The 20,647-nt window shown below is 39.9% G+C and overlaps 3 protein-coding genes across 3 annotated transcripts; 1 reads left to right on the top strand and 2 right to left on the bottom strand.

The window, feature by feature from the left end:
* Window positions 1-1,315: 1,315 nt before the first annotated feature.
* Window positions 1,316-6,893, bottom strand: LOC146330118 (arf-GAP with dual PH domain-containing protein 2-like). The gene is made up of 11 exons (XM_084713225.1): window positions 6,523-6,893; window positions 5,829-5,959; window positions 4,298-4,389; window positions 3,966-4,054; window positions 3,740-3,852; window positions 3,453-3,599; window positions 3,089-3,172; window positions 2,336-2,398; window positions 2,128-2,205; window positions 1,506-1,734; window positions 1,316-1,380 (listed from the first exon to the last, which is right to left on the bottom strand). The coding sequence occupies exons 1-11, from the start codon at window positions 6,608-6,610 to the stop codon at window positions 1,352-1,354; spliced, it is 1,143 nt and encodes a 380-aa protein (XP_084569351.1). The 5' UTR covers window positions 6,611-6,893; the 3' UTR covers window positions 1,316-1,351.
* A 583-nt stretch (window positions 6,894-7,476) lies between these two features.
* On the top strand, window positions 7,477-10,985 carry tefm (transcription elongation factor, mitochondrial). Its single transcript, XM_084715593.1, has 5 exons — window positions 7,477-7,685; window positions 7,991-8,475; window positions 9,642-9,791; window positions 9,909-10,087; window positions 10,224-10,985. Exons 1-5 carry the CDS (start codon window positions 7,640-7,642, stop codon window positions 10,486-10,488), a joined length of 1,125 nt encoding a protein of 374 aa, XP_084571719.1. The 5' UTR covers window positions 7,477-7,639; the 3' UTR covers window positions 10,489-10,985.
* atad5b (ATPase family AAA domain containing 5b) lies at window positions 10,910-18,564 on the bottom strand. The gene is given in 15 exon segments (XM_084715594.1): window positions 10,910-11,197; window positions 11,605-11,763; window positions 12,184-12,965; window positions 13,052-13,176; window positions 13,845-14,034; window positions 14,228-14,292; window positions 14,371-14,464; window positions 14,582-14,856; window positions 15,068-15,239; window positions 16,315-16,463; window positions 16,655-16,737; window positions 16,831-16,927; window positions 17,166-17,498; window positions 18,193-18,526; window positions 18,529-18,564. Coding segments are annotated over 15 exon segments (2,973 nt in total). The 3' UTR covers window positions 10,910-11,118.
* Window positions 18,565-20,647: the final 2,083 nt, after the last annotated feature.

The raw sequence follows: 20,647 nt of genomic DNA, 5'->3' as shown, positions 1-20,647 counted from the left end.
CTGTATTTTGTACTTCTAGCAGTGAGTGACAGATTAAAGCTTGTCTCAGTGTGTACATAATATATGTATTTCTCTGGTGTCTTTCTGTCCTCCCTGAGGACGGTTTCAACTGGACACGAGGGTGTGAAAAATGTAACTAGTAATTGAAGCTGTTAGAAGAATGTAGTATAGTATACTACAATATTCGTGTTTGAATTTTAAAAGTTCTCCATTCAAAATTTAAGTATAAAAGTGAAACGTACTTAAAGCATCAAAAATAAAAGTAGCTCATAGAGGCAGCAGAAGGCCACCTGTCCTAATAACCTGGCATATTTTATGTTATTATTAATACCATAACATTACTATTAATGTTGTAGTTTGTTGAAGTGGAGCTAATTTTAACTACCATACTACTTTGTATACTTCTCTGTCAGATAAATGAAGTGGCGTAAAAAGTACCTTGTTAAATGTAGTTAAGTGCAAAATAGCTTCAAATGAAAATACAAGTATAAGCACATCAAAATTGTAGTTAAGTACATTACAGTACATACATAGTACATACATATACTTACAGTCTGTCACTGAAGAAAATTAACAGCTGCAAGCAGATATTGCACAGCCTACTTACACTAAGAAGGCTCATATGGACTTGGCATAGTCAGGTGTATTAAGCACAATTCTATATAAAGAAATGCATCATGTAAACACAACATTAATGGAAATTATAACTACATAGGGCCTCAAGATTAAATATCATGATTTTGCCTTTCAGCTCAGGTGTGCTTAACAGTATTAACAAAAACTGCTAACCATCACAGACTAACTGCTCCATGGTAGAGTCTTTATATACATAAGTGTGTATATATACATATTAGTAAACTGGTAGAATATTCAAAGCAGAGATCAATTGTGTATTAAATTTATTAAAAAATATGAGTGTTTCACAGAACTATACAGTTTAAATGAAACATTGTGTGAGAAAGACAAACCTAATCTTTTCAAAATGTGCAAACTGAGTTAAACAGATAACATAACATACAAAATAACTACTAGCAAATTATGCCTTGCTTTTAATAAATACCGTATTTGCCTCCAATGTATTACAAAGAATTCTTTCATGAGTCATTGTGTCAATGACAATAAATTCAAGTGATACTGCTCCTCCAGGTGTCACACTGTACTCTGTGCAAAGTTTAATATTTGATCAGTGTTGTCAAGCAGTCCTGCCACTTAGACAGAGAGATTGTCTCCAATTTTTTTTTTTATCCCCACTGACAGGTTCAAGGAACATCTTTTGGAGGTAAAGCCGTCAGTCAGTTATGTCCCAAAAAGATACGTATTGCATCTCGATCTCCTACAAACCAGCAGGTGGTTATTTCCCTCTTCTCAAGTTGGCTTCATCTACAGTAACAGTACAAAGAGCAAGAGTTAGGAGTGGATCACATATGGGCCTCGTGGTTATGCCATCAGATAAACACAAGAAGGATATTAGCTGAGCTGTATCGGACGTAACAACAGTATCTTACTGGCATAGTCCTCTGGGGTCATGGGTTGAGAGATGACCTGTCTGAAGGCCTCCAGCCACTCTGTCTGCTCCTGCTCCTGCTCGCACATGAACACAAACTGCCTGTCTGGAGTCTGCAGCGTGATGCTACAGTGCCACCGGCCTCCCCTCGCGCTCCGGCCGCTGCTCCCTGAAACAGAGTAACTGTGGCTCTCTGTGCCGATGAAGACAGCACCCAGCTCTGTGGCATCCTAACAGTGACAACAAAAGAAAATCATGACTAGAATTAATTGAACTATGAACTGTTTCATGATGTCTGCATTTTACTGAAACCTGAAAATTTTGTCCACTTCCAAATAATGTAATTTGTTCGAATGCGTAATAATTTTTCTAACTGTTAGTATTGGTAGTTAATATCATATATATAAATTATAAATATATATATAAAGTTAAAAAGTTATATATAAACTTTAACAGAGTGTTTATTTGCACCCAAATGGGCGAATGAGAGAGCAGCTATTCAGCTATTTACACCAATGTGGTTAATTTTAGGTTTGCACAGTCACTTTTCACACACACACACACACACACACACACACACACACACACTGTAGACACTGTCATATATAATATATGTTAATTACCAGGGGAGTTTTAAAATATAGAAGCTTCCTGTTCGTTGAGCACAGTGTGAACCATCTCTTTTTGAACGGCTCCCGTTGCTGAAAACACACAAGGTTCATCAACACAGGGAGAGAGGAACAAATAGAAGACAGTGAGTCAAATTAATTTGGCAGCTGTATCAAAGGTAAATAAATCTAATTAATTTATGCAAAAAAAATGTAGACGGACCGTTGGGCCAGTTTTCTCCATGTACCCCTCCTTCAGGCATTCTGTTGTTATCTGAGGTATTAACTGTGCAAAGACACACAAATGGCACCGTTAACTGAACAGGAGCTGTAGTTTGACACTTTAAAGGGATAGTTTTGATATTTTCAAGTGGGGTTTGTATTTATCCATAGTGAGTGTATTGCATACAGCAGATAATGATTGGCTCGCCTCCAGTTTGGAGAAGCAGAGAGGTGTACCGGGAAGCTTAGTGATATGCTTGTGGACAGGCTCAGCAGCAAAACATATTTTAGTCATCCCAAAAAATCAATATCAGTTTAAATGCACGTTATATTTAGAATATTTTCATCACTTTACTTTGCCATCAGACAGCCTTTTCTGGCAGGAAAGTGCCATCAAGTAAGCCAAATATCACCCTCTCCAAAGCCAACAGACTCGTGTGGCTAAAACTGCAGTTTCCTGTCAGAAGAGGCTGTCGGACGTCAAGGTAATGCAGTGAAAATATTCTAAATGTTGCATACACATAAACACAGCTTTTTTTAGGTGGGCCTTTACTGAGGTGGCTAAAATATGTTTTGCTGCTGAATGCGTCCACAGTGCATTTTTTAACTTCCTACACAGTTACTCCTGCTGCTTCTTCTGTAGATGTGCCTGCCACCATCTGCTGTAAGTAATACAGCACCACTACAAATAACCAAAACTATCAAGTTAACAATTTATCAGAACTAAATATATTAAAAAAAAACATTGTCTCACATCATGATCTCGAAGAGTAGGGTGTTTCTTCTGGAGGTATGCCAAGCGTGTTGCTCGAATAGCATTGAAGAAAGACACAATTACCTGCAAGGCATCAGACATATCCGGAATACATGAACTTCACCCAAGCTTTACACAGCTTAGGTAACCCAAGCCAGAATACAATATAATATTGGGTAAGTGTTGCACAGCCTCCTGACCTTGGATCAGTTCTTCTCAGATCTAACAGCAAGCTGAGATTCACATGTAAGAAGGTTCTATACATGAACTGATTTGGTGTCCATACTACACTGTTTGCATGCTACGTTCGCCAAGTCAAGACATTTAAGTGGAAATAAAATACCACAATAGCACTTGAGCTCACCTGTCCTTTCTCGTGATAAACAAACAGATTCCTCATACGTTCTCCATGCAGGTAGGAGATCTGCAGACCGTGAGCATGACTGATCTTCTCTGGCTGGAAAACTGCATTCAGGTCCTTCATGGAGATGACAGCTTTGGGAACTTTTGACTGTTTGGTTTTAATAAGAGGATTGAGAAAGAATTTCAAATGATCAGAAACAAAAATGCATTTGACTGTATGACTTACAGTGTGTGTATGCTCACAAAACATTGTACACTAGATGATGATATGGCAAAAGAATTACTCACATCCTCTTTAATGAAGTATCTGAGGGTGAAGTCTTTCTGGGACAGCAGGAAGATCCTCTTTAGAAATTGCTTGTTGTCTTTGCCCTTCTTCCATAGTGTTGATTCAAACAGTTCTGGGTTTGACGCATGAAATAAATCAAAGAGATGAGGTGGACCTAAACTGCATCTTATGCGTAGAAATAAATGAATATTTTTCTGATGGGAAGAGTATAATAAAGATAATTACCTGAGCTATAAGCTGGCTGAAAGTGGCTATTTTCTCCTGTAAATTCTCTTCTTTCATACTTTGCACGGATCCATTGATCCTTAAGAACACTAAAAACAAAACAAAACCCCCATTATGGATTTGAATAAATACCAGCCACTGAAAAGGTGTGGACCTGTCACTGATGAATGAGTCTAATTCATATTGTTTGTAGTTGTAGCTCTACCTCTGTACCCAAGTCCTACTGTTTGTTCCTCTTTCTGTACCTCTCCACTCCACTCCCATTCACTAAATAGACTATTTATGGATTCTTCACTTCCACTAATGAGGTGAACATGTTGTCAGTCACTCACACACAGTCTTTTTGTTGTGGCCGATAGAAGAAGGCAGGGACACACTTCTCATAAATGGCTTTGGCTGCAGAATTTCCGCTCTCCTGCATGAACTGCGTATGAGAAGTTATAACAAGACAATTAATATTCATTAGCTTATTTTTGCTTCGCTTGTATATGCTTTGGAGAGCAGGTCTACTCAGTAAATGTTATCCAAACACACCTCATGAGATTACAGACAACACATGCATCCATGTTGAGATCAGATTGTACTGCAAAAAAAGAGTATTACCATGGTGGACAGATTAGATTTGTATAGACTTGAAAAACTGTACGTGTGTAGCGGTGCATATATCTGCAGAGACCCTGCCTTCTGCTCATATTTTCTCATTTTGCTCTGTTTGTGGCTTGTAGCATCAGCCTTTGGGCAGCAGTGGTGTGAAGCCCCCAGCCATTAACAGCATACAGGGTATCATTTCAGAACTCTATAAAAACCTAGCGACCTACGAATACCTCTCTGTTTGTATAAAAAGCTTCAAGTCTGAGTGTATCTTTGTCCAAGGGTGGGGTTTAGGTACACACATTAACTGTCATGAGACAATCAGCAAACAAAATTTGATTTCTCTGATTCAGTGCTTTGTTCTCATTAATTCCACTACCTCTCCTCATTCATACGTAGCTTGGTTGACACCGCTGCTCTCTGTCTCCCCTCTTTTAGACAGCCTGTCCAGTCCTGTATGAAAATCACTTAAGTGGAATGGGGAGTCATTTTCATTCCACCTCCGATCTCCCAGTGGAGGTAGTAACAGAGCCGTGACAGAGCCGGATCACCGTCTGTGTAAAAGGGCTCGCCAGAGTTACATGTTCACTGCCGTTTGTGACTGCGTTCTTTAAATTATGTAGTTATTCCACATATTCATCAGCTGTGTTTAAACAGACAGGGAGAGAGACGAGCGGGCACTTTCACGTTGACACAGTGCTGTGTGCACTAAGCAGACAGGAGAGAAATCCTCCTCGCAGATCATCACACAGGATGATCATGTTAATTTTAGTTGTTGCAGAGGCATCACCCCATTTATCCAGGAGCACATATAAAGCTTTACACATTAAATTCAGGAGGTTATCAGATTTACGTGTGATATGAAAAGAGCAGATGAGCAAAATCATTAGTTGAGCAGTGTGCTGTTGTGTTATGTCACGCCTCTTTTGATACCACAACACTAACACAGTACCCCCCCTCCCCTTCAGTTTATGACATCATATACCCAGCCTGATTGAATCTATTTTTTTGAGATTGCCATTGCTCACTGCAGTTTCAAAGCAAGAAATGGTCAGACATGGCGCTTGCTGCTTATTTCACTCCTGATATGTCTTGTAACACATGAAAAACACCACATGGACACATTAACCAGGTTTAAAAGGTGACTTTCACTGGAAGGTGTCTTTATGGAGACAGTGCAAATTTTCAATATAGAAAAATGTAAGTTGAAAAAGAAATAAATGCATGTTTTTAACTATCCAGATAAAATAAATACTAATTACAAACCATTACCTGTACTAGTGAATCCTCCCAGCGATCCAGACGTATGGATTTCACTCTGCTGACAGAAGGCAAATTACGATGCATCCCTGAACAGTTCAGGCACACAAAGACACCAAGAGTGCAGGACGCCCAGTCAGGATCTGTGAGCAATAACACATTGCAAGATTTATACTATGAGAGGGAACTAAATGCAGTACAAACTTTATTTGTGTGAGCAGCGTATACAGACCACAATACGAGACCATACTTAAAGTGAAAGTGACAAGAACAATAAAATCTGTAAAAGGTAAATTGAATAGTGAATTTATCAAGTATTTAATTTCTTGTTTGTCTTTCACTCAGAAAAAGACTTTATTGTCCTTGTCAGTGGTGGTGAAAAACAGTTACAGGAGGAACAGTGAGGTCATACCACAGATATACAACAGCTGCCTCTTCCCCTTCTGAAAAGTTATTAGAAAACGTGACTTGGATATGAAATACACCTTTAGATAATAGTTCTGCTAACAAACAACATCACATGGCCCGATGACCCACGTTTCTGTTTACCTTTCTTTATACTTTCATGAAGAGAACATGTTCGTTTACACAGAAATCAGGCAGAATGATCTTGACAAAACATGTATTGTTGGAAATCGGTCCAATGATGTCGATATCATATCGAAATTATTTTATTCTGTAGATGAATCTTTGTCAGCGTACTCACCAGGAGCTCCACAATCAGCACACACGTTGTTACCAGGCTGTTGCACCAAATCAAACATGATTTTATTATTTCTTTCCAGACTGGCCATAGGTGTAGGTAGTTTGCTTCTGTCAGACTGACAGCTGAGTCCAAACAACAGATCTACTCGGTATTAACTCCATCCTGATTCTACACGGTGAATGGTATGGAGCTCTGAAGCAGGTGAAAAACATCATTTGTTCTCAGCAGCCAGTGGGCCAGCATTTCCTCTTACCAGCACAGCATCATGAAGTTTATTGTTCTGCACACAAACGCAGAGGTCCAGAAATAACAGAGAAAGGAAGTGAAACAGACGTCACCACGTAACAGGGTGACTGACTTACTGGATCAGGCTAATAGACTCATAGCTAAACTGATGTGAGCAAGATGCTTACATGTTCTGTGAAGTACACTGTAAATATCTTTAATTAAAATCTGTTAATTTAAGCATTTTTTTTTTACAATAAATTAAAATGAGTAAAAATAAACTTAAAGTACTTTTTAATCAGCAGAATGATTCCTCTCAGTGTTGCATTACTTTGTTAGCTGCATTCTCATATTTTAATTAGTGTGGGTGAAAAAAAAAACTGGTGCTGTTGAACTGTATTGCACAACACTAAGGTGTGTCTTATGTAGTCACAGAGGTGCCACAAAAAATAGTGTAGAAAACGTAGAAATATGAAGAGAAAGAAATAAAAGATAAATAAGTAAATTAAAAGAAGGTGGAAATATGAAGAGAAATAAATAAAATAATTTTTAAAATGTGGAAATATGACTCCACGGTTTTTAATGTATGGAAGCAGAAGAAAATATATACCAAAGAAACTCAGTAATAGACAAATCGACACCATATAAATTAGCGCAATGACTCTACTCACTGCCATACAGTAGGCGGCGGTAAACAGCTTTAACGTCGGTTCGGAGTCCGCCTTTAAACAGAGAGAAGAAGAAGAAACACAAGAAGCACTCCGGAACCAATTGAAGTGGTGTTGTGGTCAAGCCGGCGGGTTGAAACCCGTGGGACACCAATCAAAGGGCAAAGTTGTTCAGTCTTCACGATGTTGTAGCAAAAACCATCGATTATCTGTTTTAATTAACGATGATGTGGTTCGCCAGACGATTTCTATCGTCGGTCGCACAGAGAAGTAGGTTTTTGTTGTAAACTGACATTCACTGTTTGTATAAATTTGAAATGACAGGCTAGCTTAGCAATGTTAAGCCAATTTAACTTCGGTAGCTTTAATTGCTAACTTTACTTAGCAAATGTTACTTGTTATTGGTTATATTAGCATTTCCATCTATTTTATACATTTTAGTGACTATCCGAAGCCACTGAGTCTCTATTTGTAACGTTAGATCACATTAACTTAAACGATGGCTCTCTACTCACGTGTTTGGAGTTGTCACAGGTTTTATTCTGTCTAAATGCACTTTTGTATTTTCTCTGCAGGCCAGTATGCGGGGCAGCCTGGTTTATTCCGTCGACCTCCTCACTGCTCTCTTCCGGAGCTGGAGCTGCGGTACCTCCAGTGCACATGTTGCTGGCGGAGCCGGGTTCCCGTGGCAGGCTTTGAGACCCTGGACGCCGCCCTCACCTCCACCTCTGCGCCCTGCAAAGACGACAACAGACCGCTGGATGCGTGCTACACCTCGGAGCAACGAGACACCATCCTCCAGCTGCTCAACACCGCTTCACCGTCGGAGCTGGCCGGAGTCAAGCTCCTGAGAGGCCGCAAGTCGGTCAACATTGTGGAGTACAGGACTAAAAACGGACCCTTTAAAACTCTGGAGAGTGTGGTGAATGTACCGCTGCTGAAGCACAAAAGTGCTGTCACGGTTTTCAACTCCATCCTCAACCCAGTGAAAAGAGAGAAGAAAGTGAAGATTCAGCTGGCCAAGTTCATCAGGCCAGAGGTTGACAGGTCCTGGCTGGAGGTGAGGCTCTGATTGGTCAGAGTTTTCACATACATGCTTACGTCTTAATGAGAAAATGCTCATTGTAGAATTTCAAACATGAAATGAAGCAGGGTGGCTGAGCAGAGACTTTCTTTGGGTTGAGTCAGTGATGGGAAGACAGGGGTGACAGGGGTCCCTGATCAGCTTCACATTGCTGCTCTGGTCCACATTTAAGTTATACAAGTTTTAAACTGTGGGATTTGGTTTACATTAGGGCTGCACAATTAATCAAAACATGAGCAAAAATCACAACATGGACAAGTGCAATATCCACATCACAGAAACTGCAATTTCTTGTTGAGGGAAAAGTATGTGACAAAACAGCATTATGATTAAATATTGTAGAGGTGCAGAGATGCCCTGGCCTACAGATCTTGTTTTCCAGATTAAAGAAACATGCTTGTTTGGTCGGACCCAAAACAAATGTCACATAATAATGATTTTATTATTATTTTTCAATGAAAATGAAAACTGTGATTGAAAAAGATCAGCCCTACTAATCGTGAATCATATGGCAATTACAGAAGTTCTCAAAATAATAACAATTTTTTTTTTTTTTACCCTTGTGTACTACCCTTCCCCAGAAGTATTATGTTCTGATATTTTTTACACAACACATTAAAATCCTGTGAAAGACATCCACTCCTTCAGCTTCATAAAAATCACAAAATATATGAATATGCAAATTGTTAATTTCTTAAATTTTCCTGCTCTCTTGCGTTGTCAGTGCATGTGCGCTGGTGGCATAAAGATTCTACATCACACTTCTATAAATTCAACCACCCCTTATTTCCCATGGACCCAGGGAAACTTTGTACTTTGAGTAGCTAAATGTGAAAACGGGCTTCTTCTGTCAAACTGTGCACATGCATTACTGTACAGTGATGCTCAAATATCCAACTGGTGGAACAAGAAGAAAAATATTTTTGAAGGCGTACTTTAAAGGGGTATTCTTACTATTTAGTATTGTGCTTTTATAAAGTCGTGGGAGTTATGAGATTCAAAACAACCATTATTAAAACTAATGCAGCAGAGGCAAATATCTTGTATGGGTTAAGTTCAAATTTCCCACAACTGATAAGCATCTTTTGTTACACCCTCTTTGCTTGGTTAACACCCAGGACTTTGTGTACTTGTCTACACAGGATGCCAATTCTATTGTATCAATAGTCTGTGGGACTAATAAAATTGCTTGGACCCATGTGGACCGTGGGATGACAGTTTTGGACTGGCAACAGGTGGAATGCCCAAATTTCTTGAGGGGAACGTACATGGCTTCTGCTTACTTGCACGATGTGAGTATGACTGTCAGAGTCCATGCTGTTCTTGAAATTTGACACAGTGACTAGTTGAATGAGCCCGAGTTTTTGCAGAGAAAATACCTATGTACAATTTTTCTTTTCTGACATCAGGTCTCCACAGTTGTGGCGCTCCTCCCATCAACTGACTTCTACATAATAGAAAAATCCTCCATCTCAGTTCAGAATACGGCTCTGTTCCCTGTCATGGCCCACATGAGGACTGTGGAGGCCATGCTGTTTGCTCTGCTCGAGCCAAGGAACTCGACACCTGAGGCCAACATTCCTCCCAGGTTGGAGAAATGGATTTCATATCAATTATGACCTTTTTTTTTGCAGCAATTGTTTGAAGAAGTTTTGAAGTCAGTGAATGTTCATGAAATGACTTGTCACAAAGTTTCCTTAATTTTTTTCTTCCTTCCTATGCAGAGTCTTGAACATGATGCGTACAGCTGTGGGACGTCACTTTGGACTCATGGTGGGCGAGTCACGGACCAGCGGTGCACAGATAGTCCGACAGTTGATGACTGAGTCGGTGACACAGAAGATTCCCAGGATAAACTTTCCACCAGAGCTGCTGGTGAAATACAGGAATTCTTTTCAGATGGGCAGCAGAAAAGGAGGGGACGAACTGTGTGACGCTCTTCTTCAGGCTGTGGCTTTTTACGAGCTGCTCAGTGAATCTTCCAGTTAGCTGCCACATGGACCGATTTCATGCTCCAACTGTGCACTACATCCACTAAACAAATCCTCCTGAGGGGCATTCTGAGCCCTGTTACCAAATGTTTACCCCTTGGACAGATTTGGTGGTGGTTGATGGTACATTGAAATATTGATTATTCTTACTGTTACATAAAACACTCAGATGCTATTTGATGGGATGCTGCGATGTTTTGTTATTTCTGCTGTCGACGTTTGACTTGGACAGTTATAGCTGTCTGTCATCCTCTTGCTGTCTGAGGAATTTCACTCCTGTTTTTTTTTTTTTTTTGTTAAGTTTTATAGATTTATGAAATAACTCAAAGTTAAAAATACTGCACTGATCTCACCAGCAACCCACACCAGTAGCTGAATTATGAAAGTGTTTTAAATTCTTTAAAAAAATATCAAAATAATTTGCAAAAATATAATATTTTTATTTACTTTCCATGGTTGCACTTATATGTAAATAAAACATGATTTCTCATCTCAGCTGCTTTAAGTTCATTTGACAGTATTTAGATGAAGACAGTATTTAGGTAAAATTAAGGCACAATAAAATAAATACTGACTGCAGTGAGGCGAGGTTGTGATGGTGTCAGGTTCTACAGTGTTTCTTCTCTCTCTATGAGAAATCTTCTGCCAGAAGCTGAATGGTTGACTTTGAGAGGCCCAGGTGTACACTGCTGAGGTAGTTCGGATTCCTAGTGTGAAGGATAAATAATTAGCATTTTGTCTGCAAATATATCGAGTATTGTTTTGATGTACAAAATCACATTAAATAGTCAAAAAGGAAAAAAAAAAGAAAAACGGTTTCATCCGATTTAAATGAATTCATTCAAATGAAAGACTTCACTGATCATATTAGTTGGCTGAGATTTAACAAAAACTAATGGTAACTTAGCGAGGAAGCAGTGCGATTTAAGAAACAACTACCAGTACTCTTGTAACAATGATTACCGTGATGTGACTGCAGTTATTATCCTGGAGTTAAACTGGGTTTCATTTATTTAAAACATTTCTATCATTCTGAATGATTCATTATGTGGACTGACAACAGTCGGCCTCCTGAAGTGAAGCTGAATTTAAAGCTGTGTTGTGTTTGACTCACCTGACTGGCTCATCTGTCTGTCGCTGTGCCTTCTGAAAGCGACAAATGTAGCGGAGGACCGGCATGTAGTCGACACTGACAGCTCGTCTGTTCCCCAGCAGGGTGAAGTAATTATTGCCAAGCACCGTCCTGCTCAGCTCGTATCTCCTTTGGGACACACTGAAGGGGACAGGCGTGACATGGTGAAAAACAGACATTTTTGTTTTTGCTTTTTAATGACGTGTACATTGTCATGGGACTCGAGTGTCCTCAAAAATCAAGAAAGAAAAGAAATCAAGTAAGCTTTTAAAGCGTTGGGAAATGAATGCACAGGTACAAAAGTGTATATTGTGGTTACATCATAAAAAGAAAAATGGATCAGTGTCACGTCATAAAAGAGAAGTTAAATTGTTGTAAAAGTTTGTTATAGCAAGACATTTTTCAAGTTATTTTATATTACATCCAAATAACAAAAAAAAGGTTATGACAGTGACTGGACAACTGAAATAGAATATGGAACAAATTATTTAACAAACTGAAATAACAGACACTAAACAACCTGTTTGAGTACTGAGCAGCTGAGGTGGGGAACAGACTCACCTTGGTGCACAAAGAGGCTGAAAAGTAAAGCTGAGGTTCTGTCTTTCCCACCGTGCATGTCCCACTTCCTGTGTGTATTGCTGGCCTTCAGTCCATGCCTTGGACACTTGCCACAGGCACCTACGACATCCAAAAGCCTCAACAGCAGCCTGAACATCCAGCACTCTCTCCTGGCTCCAAATTCTTCCCTCTTCCTCCCTCACCTCATCCAACAAGCCGTCGCGTATCTCAGCTCCTGTCCAGACAAACGCCCCAGGTCTGCATGAGCCTGAAACAAGCGGTGCTGCAGCAGGCATCGTGGCGTCAAGGTAAGACATAAGGTCAAAGAGGTTGGTCAAGGCATCCAAACAGCCGTTTGCCACTTTGCCTGCATTTTGTTCAGGTTTGTCTCTTGAACTTGAGGTTCTTGAATGAGCCCTCATGGATAATAATGATGTTCTTGGAGGAGTTTGTGTCAAGCTGGAGGATGATGTGGTGTCAAAAGTTGTTGTGATGTATTTCCCTCTGCTCAGTCTGGACATATGTCTAACAGATTTGTTGTTGGTGGCTGACACTTCTGGACTGATGTTGCCATTTAGCTGCTGGATGAGAAGATCAGGTGTTGCCAGCTCACTCTGCAGCCCAGAACAGGCCCCCTTGTCCGGGAAATAGACAGATGTTCCCCCGGCTCTGATGGGTAAAAGGAGCTTCAGGTTGGAGTACAGAAGAGGAACACCTGTCCTCCAGCTCTCAGCGAGCAGCCTCAGGAGCTTCATCATGTACGCTTCAGACCAGAACTGACACTGAAGAATTAAGTTTAAAAAAATTCACAGATGAGGTTCATTTTCTTTCAAGGACATATACACTACAAAAAGATATAAATACTTGCCGTTAGAAGGTTCAGCAGTTGACTCTGGGTCACAGGAGGGAGACCCAGCATGCTAGCAGTGCAGCCTGTGTCACGTTGAGTGAGTCTGCAGTCTTTATTGTCTCCTCTTTCAGTAACATTTGAGTCTAGATAAGAAAGAAATAGATAAGAAAAATTAGAAAATTCCTACAAATCTGTACTGCAATTGAATGTGCCCGGTGTCAAACCCCTTGTTTATAAGGAGGCTTGATTATGATTTATTAAAAAAGGTATTGTTCTGATTATTTGAAGTGGGGTTGCATGAGGTACAGGGCCTATCAACACTCAAAATATCACCTACAGTAGATGCCAGTTGACACACACCAAGTTTTGAAAAGCAGAAGGAACAGAGCAACATGGAAGCTAAAGACATGTACTGCTGTGGACAGCTGCAGCAGCATCATGTGTTTTAGCTACTTAAAAAGGCTCACTTCAGTGAATCGGACCTAACCTTTTAAAACACCAAAGTCACACAAATTACAGAAACAAACTAACTGATTGAAGCAACGGTAGACCAGAAATTCCAATGGAGCCTGGTTGGTTTGAAGACAGTAATATCTGGCTTATATAAAAGGCTGTCGGGTCTGTCTTTTTGAGGCTAAAACACGTTTTGCCGCTGACCCTGCCTACAGCAGTACATTGCTTAGCTTTCTACGCGGGGATTTCTGCTGTTTCTTGCCATCTTCTGTAGGTAATACACTGACTTTTAAGCACTTCATACAATGCCACTCAAAATAATCCAAACTATCTCTTTGAAGCAACATGGACTGTATACCAGTCAGCTCCTTTGGCAAGCCTTCACTCTGAGATGCCCGTCTTCCCCCACTCTGCACCCAGAACTGCAGCTGCAGCAGACAGCGTCTGACGTCACCTCTGCACAAACTGAGGAGGCTGCTGACGTCGTCCAACTCCAGTCGCATGTTCTCAGCCAAACCCACCAGCTGCAGGTAGCTACAGACATTCACCTTGGAAACAGATGGAATAAGTTTATGATAACCTGGGTCACTCTTGATCATATTTGCTGTAATCATTCTGCGTGTGGGGGAAGCCTTTAACAGTACACTGAGCAGCCACATCGCAAACATACAAGAAAAGTGTGAGCTACCCCAGGAAACAAGCATGCATTTCACACTGAAGGCTGTAGAGATAAAAACTTACCGCTGGTGGGGTTCTGAAAATGATTTCCTCCAGGCTGCAGCTGAATCTCTCTCTGAATAAGGGATCTGAGGAAAACATTGAATTTGCATCACAGCATGTCCTCAGATCTACTCTGTTCAAAATTATATGGTGTGTTCATTTACCATTGGTGGTCAGAATGACAGGCCTTTTAGTGGTTGTCATGAAAGTCTTGATGGCAGTGAGGAAGCCAACATCATCATCAAAAATTACATCAACCTGCGGGAGCAGACAGTTTGCAAATGCATCAGAAACACAGACCAAACTTGGGTTAATGTGCGGCCTCATATCCATTAAATTATACGTCTCACAGTGTGGCGTTGCCAGATGGTTTACCTCTTCAAACAGAATCAGTGATGTGGCTGTCCTTTTGTTCTGTGGCACAGCTTCATCAGAGCTTGATGACGGGCTGACTGACGTCTTGCTGTCTGGTTTGTCAGATGGCAACGGGCCACTAAAGTGTAAGTGATCTGCCTTGGCCTTCATCTTAAAGTAGTTGGCCAAAGTGACGGTGGCTGGATTAACTTTTCTTTTGTGACTGGAGCGGCCAAAGTTCGGTGCTGCTCTCTTTTTTGAGGTAGAGGTGACATTTTTTGGAGGCACATTCTTCCCTATAAATGAAAAGAATACAAAAAAGGCTTGTGAAATATGTTATTACTGTCTACAGATTTACATTTGAACACTACATAAACATGACAATGTGAGTTTTTTTAACTTCTCACTAAATTATTTTGGTTGCAGGCTAGGCTAAGGAAGTAACTAAGTAAGATTTTGTATAATTTTTTGGACTTGAAGGTTGTATTTTCATCATCTCTGTCCTACCAGGCAGAGTCTCGGATTTGGGAGTGGAGCTTTTCATGCTGTAGTTGTTGAAGAACGTTGGTTTCAGTGGGTCCTTCCCTGAGATCTCCACTAGGTGAGACTGAGTAGCCTCCTTCAGCTGAGAGAGAACATGGTAGCCACTGCGCTGTGAGGAGCAGTTCACCTCAAACACCTTTGATTGAAAAAGGAAAAAAAGAACAATTCCACTTATTTAAGTATGATCTCTGGACGATTATTTGCTGTGAAAGCAGTCTAGAACCTTGTGAAACTCACTGCAAAGTATCAACAACAGAAAGAGATGGCAGATTGAGTACCGAACAAAACAAGGTTTCATCTCACAGGAGAATATTTATTTCTGAAATGATATGACATGTCATGTTTGTGTGGGCCATACGATTACAGAAAGCATAAAGGCATGTAGTATATTACTATTTTAATTTATGGATTATTTTGTCAAGTGGCAGATGGTGTAGACGATGTCATCACTGACGAGTAACAATCTGAGCAAACTATTCTAATCTGTTCTTCAGCGTTCTGGGTTAGGATTAGATGTTTTATATTCTTCTAAAGCATCTTCCAAGCCATACTTTGGATTTGATTTGACATATATGTTCATGTTTCTGTTAATTTATGTCTTGTTCTAATACTGGTCTTTTCCACGAATCAAAGTCTGCTGGAAGTGATGAGTGGATTCAGAGGCTGCAGCAGGCTTTAACAGCCAGAGTGAAGATAGTGATATAATATCAAACAAGAAGACCTAAGGAATCCATTGGTTCCATGTCATGCTAGCTCATCGGGAAGTTGGTTAAATAACACTCAAAAGTTAGGCTAAATTTTGGTGAATATAAAACTGGCACAGAGTTCTTCAGTGGTGTTTCTCTCTTAAGGTCTTGGTGTCTTAATGTGGTGTTTTGGAGGAATTTCTGACATTTTAAACAATTCTCGAGCGATCAAAAATGGTTGAATTGTGCTCCAAATCTGTGTGATGAATGGTTAAACCCAAAAACCGCTTTAAACTAATTATGAGATATGATAAAGCGTGAGCATGCTCATCATAAACTTCCATTATAACGCTGTAAGTGCTTATACACTCTAAAGAAAAACATCTACAGAAAATCAATTATTCCTGTTGCCATAACTATCTACCTCAGCACACAGCACATTACATCTATTTAGGTGGATGTGGATAAAGCTCATCAGCATTTGGCAGCATGGATTCAAAGATACTGGTCTACTTAGATTCCAACCTTGAAGCCGAGCTCCTGAGCGCAGGCATACACTGCGGCAGTCTTGCCCACACCTGGAGGTCCTGTCATCAGCATGGCGTTACACAGCGGCTCCTCTCTGTTGTCCTCTGCCCCAGCCTCGCCCTGGAAGTCTCCACAATCCCATGAGTCTACACAGGAGGACAGTCACATCACTTGTTTTCAATCAAAAATACCACACATGGAAAATTCTGTGAAATCCAGAGTCGTTCAAATGAAACTATAGTCACAGGGACGCACCCAAAAATAAGCAGTAAAAGTGACAAATATTAAGTCATGGCTCATTAGATATAACGTCTGTCTGATAAATGCCAGCTCTTACTACTGCTGTTCTCTGTTTGTTTCTGCTCTTCAGTTTTTCTTCTTTCATCACAGTCGGCTCTTAGTTTCCATTTCTTCAACCAACTGCAATCCATAGAAAAATAACATAAAAGGTTTTGCTCACACTGATTTTAAATCCAATATATCAGTGGAAGAGTGACATTATTTAAAACTTACCTATGTAGCTTATTCACAGAGGCAGAGTTGCCAATAACGTCCCTTGAATGATGAGGGCTGTATTTGTCTGTCCAGACGACATCCTCAAACCTTAAATCTAAACAAAAGAAATGGAAATAAATTTTATTTCCTGTAATTTAAAGGGTGTACAACTAACATGATGTCCTGAGAAAACTCAAACACTCATTCCCTCAAACATCTTGTAGCAGTGAAGTGTGAGGTAATGTTCATATTCCTGTTCATGTCAGTGTCATCTAAAGACTGTGAATATTTACAGAAAGCTTATGAGAGCGTGCTATAGGTATTATAAACCAAACAGCACATGACAAGTTTACCTGTTTGGAGACCGTCGGAGGGTCTGAGTGACTGGTTGTCAGATTCTGTGTGACTTTTCAATCCAGAGTACAGCTCGCAGATGTTCACCTGGTGTGCTGCGTTCTCACGTCGCTGCCTCAGTCTGTGAGAGCGACTGAGTTTGTTGCTCCTGGGCTGCCTCTTGACCATCAGGACAGGAGATTTCTGGACACCCTGTGCCGCTGATATGTGACACTGACCCGAACCAACAGCACCCTCTGTAATGAGACTAGACCTGAGACGTTTGGGCGCCCTGTCAGAGCTTTCATTTCCTCGTTTCCTCTTCGGCACAGAGCTTGGATTCAGGGAGTTTTCTGATTTGGGATAGAGAGAGAGGACATGGCAGCACAAGTTTATTTGGAAGGCTAAAGAAGAGACCTCTTGTTACAAACAATACAATATCCATTAATAAATGTATTGTTTTGTGTACCTAGGACTTTATTTGTCTTTTTTACAATGGTATCGAACTAAATGTCAAGAATCTTCTTCTTTTTTTTTTTTTTTACAGTAGTATTGTTTCAAAGTTTAAAGGAATAATTCAGCCAAAAATGAAAATTTCAGCGTTATGTACTCACCCTCATGCCAATTGAAGGTGGGGTTTAGTTTTTTAGTTCACAAAACACTGCTGGAGTTTCACAGGAAAACAGTGTTGCAGAGTTTCCCAAATAATGGAAGTGAACGGTGGCCAGTTTTCAAACAGAAAAACATTTTCTCTAAAATACCATATTGTAAATTCTTAAAATATGGAAAACTTAAGGCTGGGCGACAGGGACAAAATCAATTTAATCATTATAATTTTTGACCAAATGCCGATCAATATAGCAACAATATTGTAGGGATGGTGCTTTCACAATATTACCATAATTAGATTTTTGATAAATAATCATCAGTACGGTGCATATAATGACTAAGTGAGTAAAACCACACAACAGAGCAGCTAGAACAGTCTTATATGCTCATGGAATTAATGCACATTCAAAATAATAACAGATTTTTACTCAATCTCACCTGAGGATCCAAAATCGTGCAGACTTGCTTTCTTCTGCAAAGTGCTGAACACTGCTCTGACTGGAAATGCAGGGTTAGATGTTTGGATCACCTCCAGACCGCTGTGCAGATCTGATGCTGACAACTGTCCTCTGCATCTCTGTGACAGGTGACAGACAGTCGATAACCACCGGTGACTTTCCACATCCTGCACCGACTTCTGCAGCTCCTCTGCAGGCTGATCCTGTTTCCCATCGCTGCTCCGTTTACATTTACTGCGCTGTCTTGCATGTAAAAATATTGGTGCAATTTTAATGTCTTTTGCGCAAAAACTCTTCCTCTGCTCCTGAAGTGGTTTGACTTTTCTGTCGGATTTGCCTGCAGCAGCAACATTTGAACCGTGTGTGTCTTTTGCGGCCAGCAAAGCTGCATCTGTTTGATTATGGGAGAAGCTCGACTCTGATAATACTGTAGGTTTCACGTCCGCGGTTGTCGCGAGGTCTTTGAATGGACACGAAGCAACTTTAACGCTACATTTCTTGCTCAGTTTGAGTTTATTCCGCATCATAAGACTTCAAATTTAAAGCCTTTCCGGTGGCATTTGGGCTTTGGCGGTTGGCTTTCATAAGTGAAGCGAACGTGACGTCAATTTGTGCGACATTAACTTCAGGCAAAACCACCAACTTTCTTTTACTTTGACCAAACTAGCTGACGATGTATTTTATTAAATTCATTAAAGTATAAAAAGTAAACGTTACAAATAAACACACCAAACCCTGAGCACTTAAACGAGTGCTGTTGCATCGAGAGCATCTTAACTGATGTGAATGACGTAAAAACGAACGCGACGAGGTGTAGCCAAAGATCGTATATTTACAGACGGATCACACGGAGGCTCTCGTATAGTAAGTGAACAGAACTGATTCAGATATGATAAACGCAAGCCTAACGTTGTTATTAAAAGGCGACGGTATTGATTAACTTTAAAGGTAAGTGAAGGACACATTTTAACTTAAAACATAGCGTTTTTCTGTATTAAAATCAACGCATAAAATTAGATTGAAGCCAACTGTAAGGAGTTCTCCAAGTCTGTTAAATAACTTTCTGGCTTCAGGGGCAGTATATACATTAATTCCTAACCAACAATAATAATACAACAGCTGTAATATTGTTAACACTCTTTGGGAGAGAATACATGACTGGTTGGTTACGAAGATTGTAATACCTGTTGTATTGTAAAAATTTGGTGTTCTTTTGAAAAACAAAGAATGTGAATTTTTCTGTAATAATATTTTGATTAAAAGTAATTTTTCAACTTTTATTCCATTTTAAAATTCCGTTAATTTAAATTTTGTCTCAAGCTTTAAAAAAAAAACGAAGAGCTGAAGTGCCTTGAGACTGTCTGATTTACTTGAATTATATTTTATTTAAATCCCACTTGGAGTTAATTTAATTAATTTATTTTTTATTACAATAATTAGTTTTCTTTATTATTATTTCTATTTGGACGCATTTGTATAGTTTATTTTGTTTTAGTCATTTGATTTATGTTGCTTTGATTTATTGTTAGATGTGTTTAAATCATATGACCTATTTGTTATTTGAAGATGTTGAATAAAGTTGGAAAAACTGCAGTGTCATTAAAAACAAAAAGACGGTGCTTTGATGCCACTTAGTGGTCAGACACACACATAACAGCTCCTGATCCTCCAGTCCAGTGCCATATAATAGAATAATATAATATAATAATATAATGTGATACACAGGCAATATTATACGACACTGACCCCATATTTCACTCCGACCCCACCCTATTCCACATTCCACAGTGAGTCAGATGTTTTCTAATATTACCGACAATTTTGTAGTCATAAAGAGTCTTAAAGGTCCTGCTGGATCAGTTGGGACAGTGTGTGCACCATGTACTGAGGCCCTCTACAGCGGCCCCGTGCTGCAAGTCATCTCCCCATTCTCTCGCCTCCTGTCCTGTCTAAATAAAGGCCCCGAAATCTTTAAAAAAGAAACAGTGTCAATGGTTAACAGGTTCTTCCTGTCAACCAACCAGTGGCCTTTGTCAGTGAAGACATGGGGGGCAAATGTAAAAAGACAAAACACTGACGAGTTTGGAGCTCAGTTCCATCAGCTCTCAAAAGTTTAGGTTCCAGTAAGTAGACTGAGGGAGACAAATTGCTTTATCTCACTACAGATGCAATGTGAACTTCCCCTGAGTCTAAGAAAGAAAAGACTGTCTGGCACTTTTAAGGAATGTGAGACTCTCAGGAGCAGAAGAACCTGATTATAAACCAGAATTAAAGGAGTATAACACAACTGAGAAAGACTGCAGGAGGCAGAAGAATACATAACATTTCTTCCCTGTAGATTTCTTTCTGAAGACACTTGACATATCTGGGAAATGTGCAGTGTCTGCAGTCTGCATGTCTCCAGTGAATAACAGAGGAGAAAAATCTTCATATTC

The sequence above is a fragment of the Lutjanus erythropterus genome, chromosome 3 (genome assembly GCF_056507025.1).
Source record: "Lutjanus erythropterus isolate fLutEry1 chromosome 3, fLutEry1.hap2, whole genome shotgun sequence".
In the NCBI taxonomy this organism is placed as follows: Eukaryota; Metazoa; Chordata; class Actinopteri; order Lutjaniformes; family Lutjanidae; genus Lutjanus; species Lutjanus erythropterus.
Note: the sequence above shows the minus strand (reverse complement) of the source record. Positions and strands in the feature narration are given on the sequence as shown.

Bases quoted from the DNA above. Each gene is read 5' to 3' on its own strand.
- tefm (XM_084715593.1), top strand. From the start codon at position 7,640: ATGATGTGGTTCGCCAGACGATTTCTATCGTCGGTCGCACAGAGAA. The intron at 7,686-7,990 runs GTAGGTTTTTGT...TTTTCTCTGCAG, and splicing joins ATCGTCGGTCGCACAGAGAA to GCCAGTATGCGGGGCAGCCT. The intron at 9,792-9,908 runs GTGAGTATGACT...TTCTGACATCAG, and splicing joins CTTCTGCTTACTTGCACGAT to GTCTCCACAGTTGTGGCGCT.
- LOC146330118 (XM_084713225.1), bottom strand. From the start codon at position 6,610: ATGGCCAGTCTGGAAAGAAATAATAAAATCATGTTTGATTTGGTGCAA. The intron at 4,055-4,297 runs GTGAGTGACTGA...TTTTGTTTTTAG, and splicing joins CCACAACAAAAAGACTGTGT to TGTTCTTAAGGATCAATGGA. The intron at 3,600-3,739 runs GTGAGTAATTCT...AAAACCAAACAG, and splicing joins GATACTTCATTAAAGAGGAT to TCAAAAGTTCCCAAAGCTGT.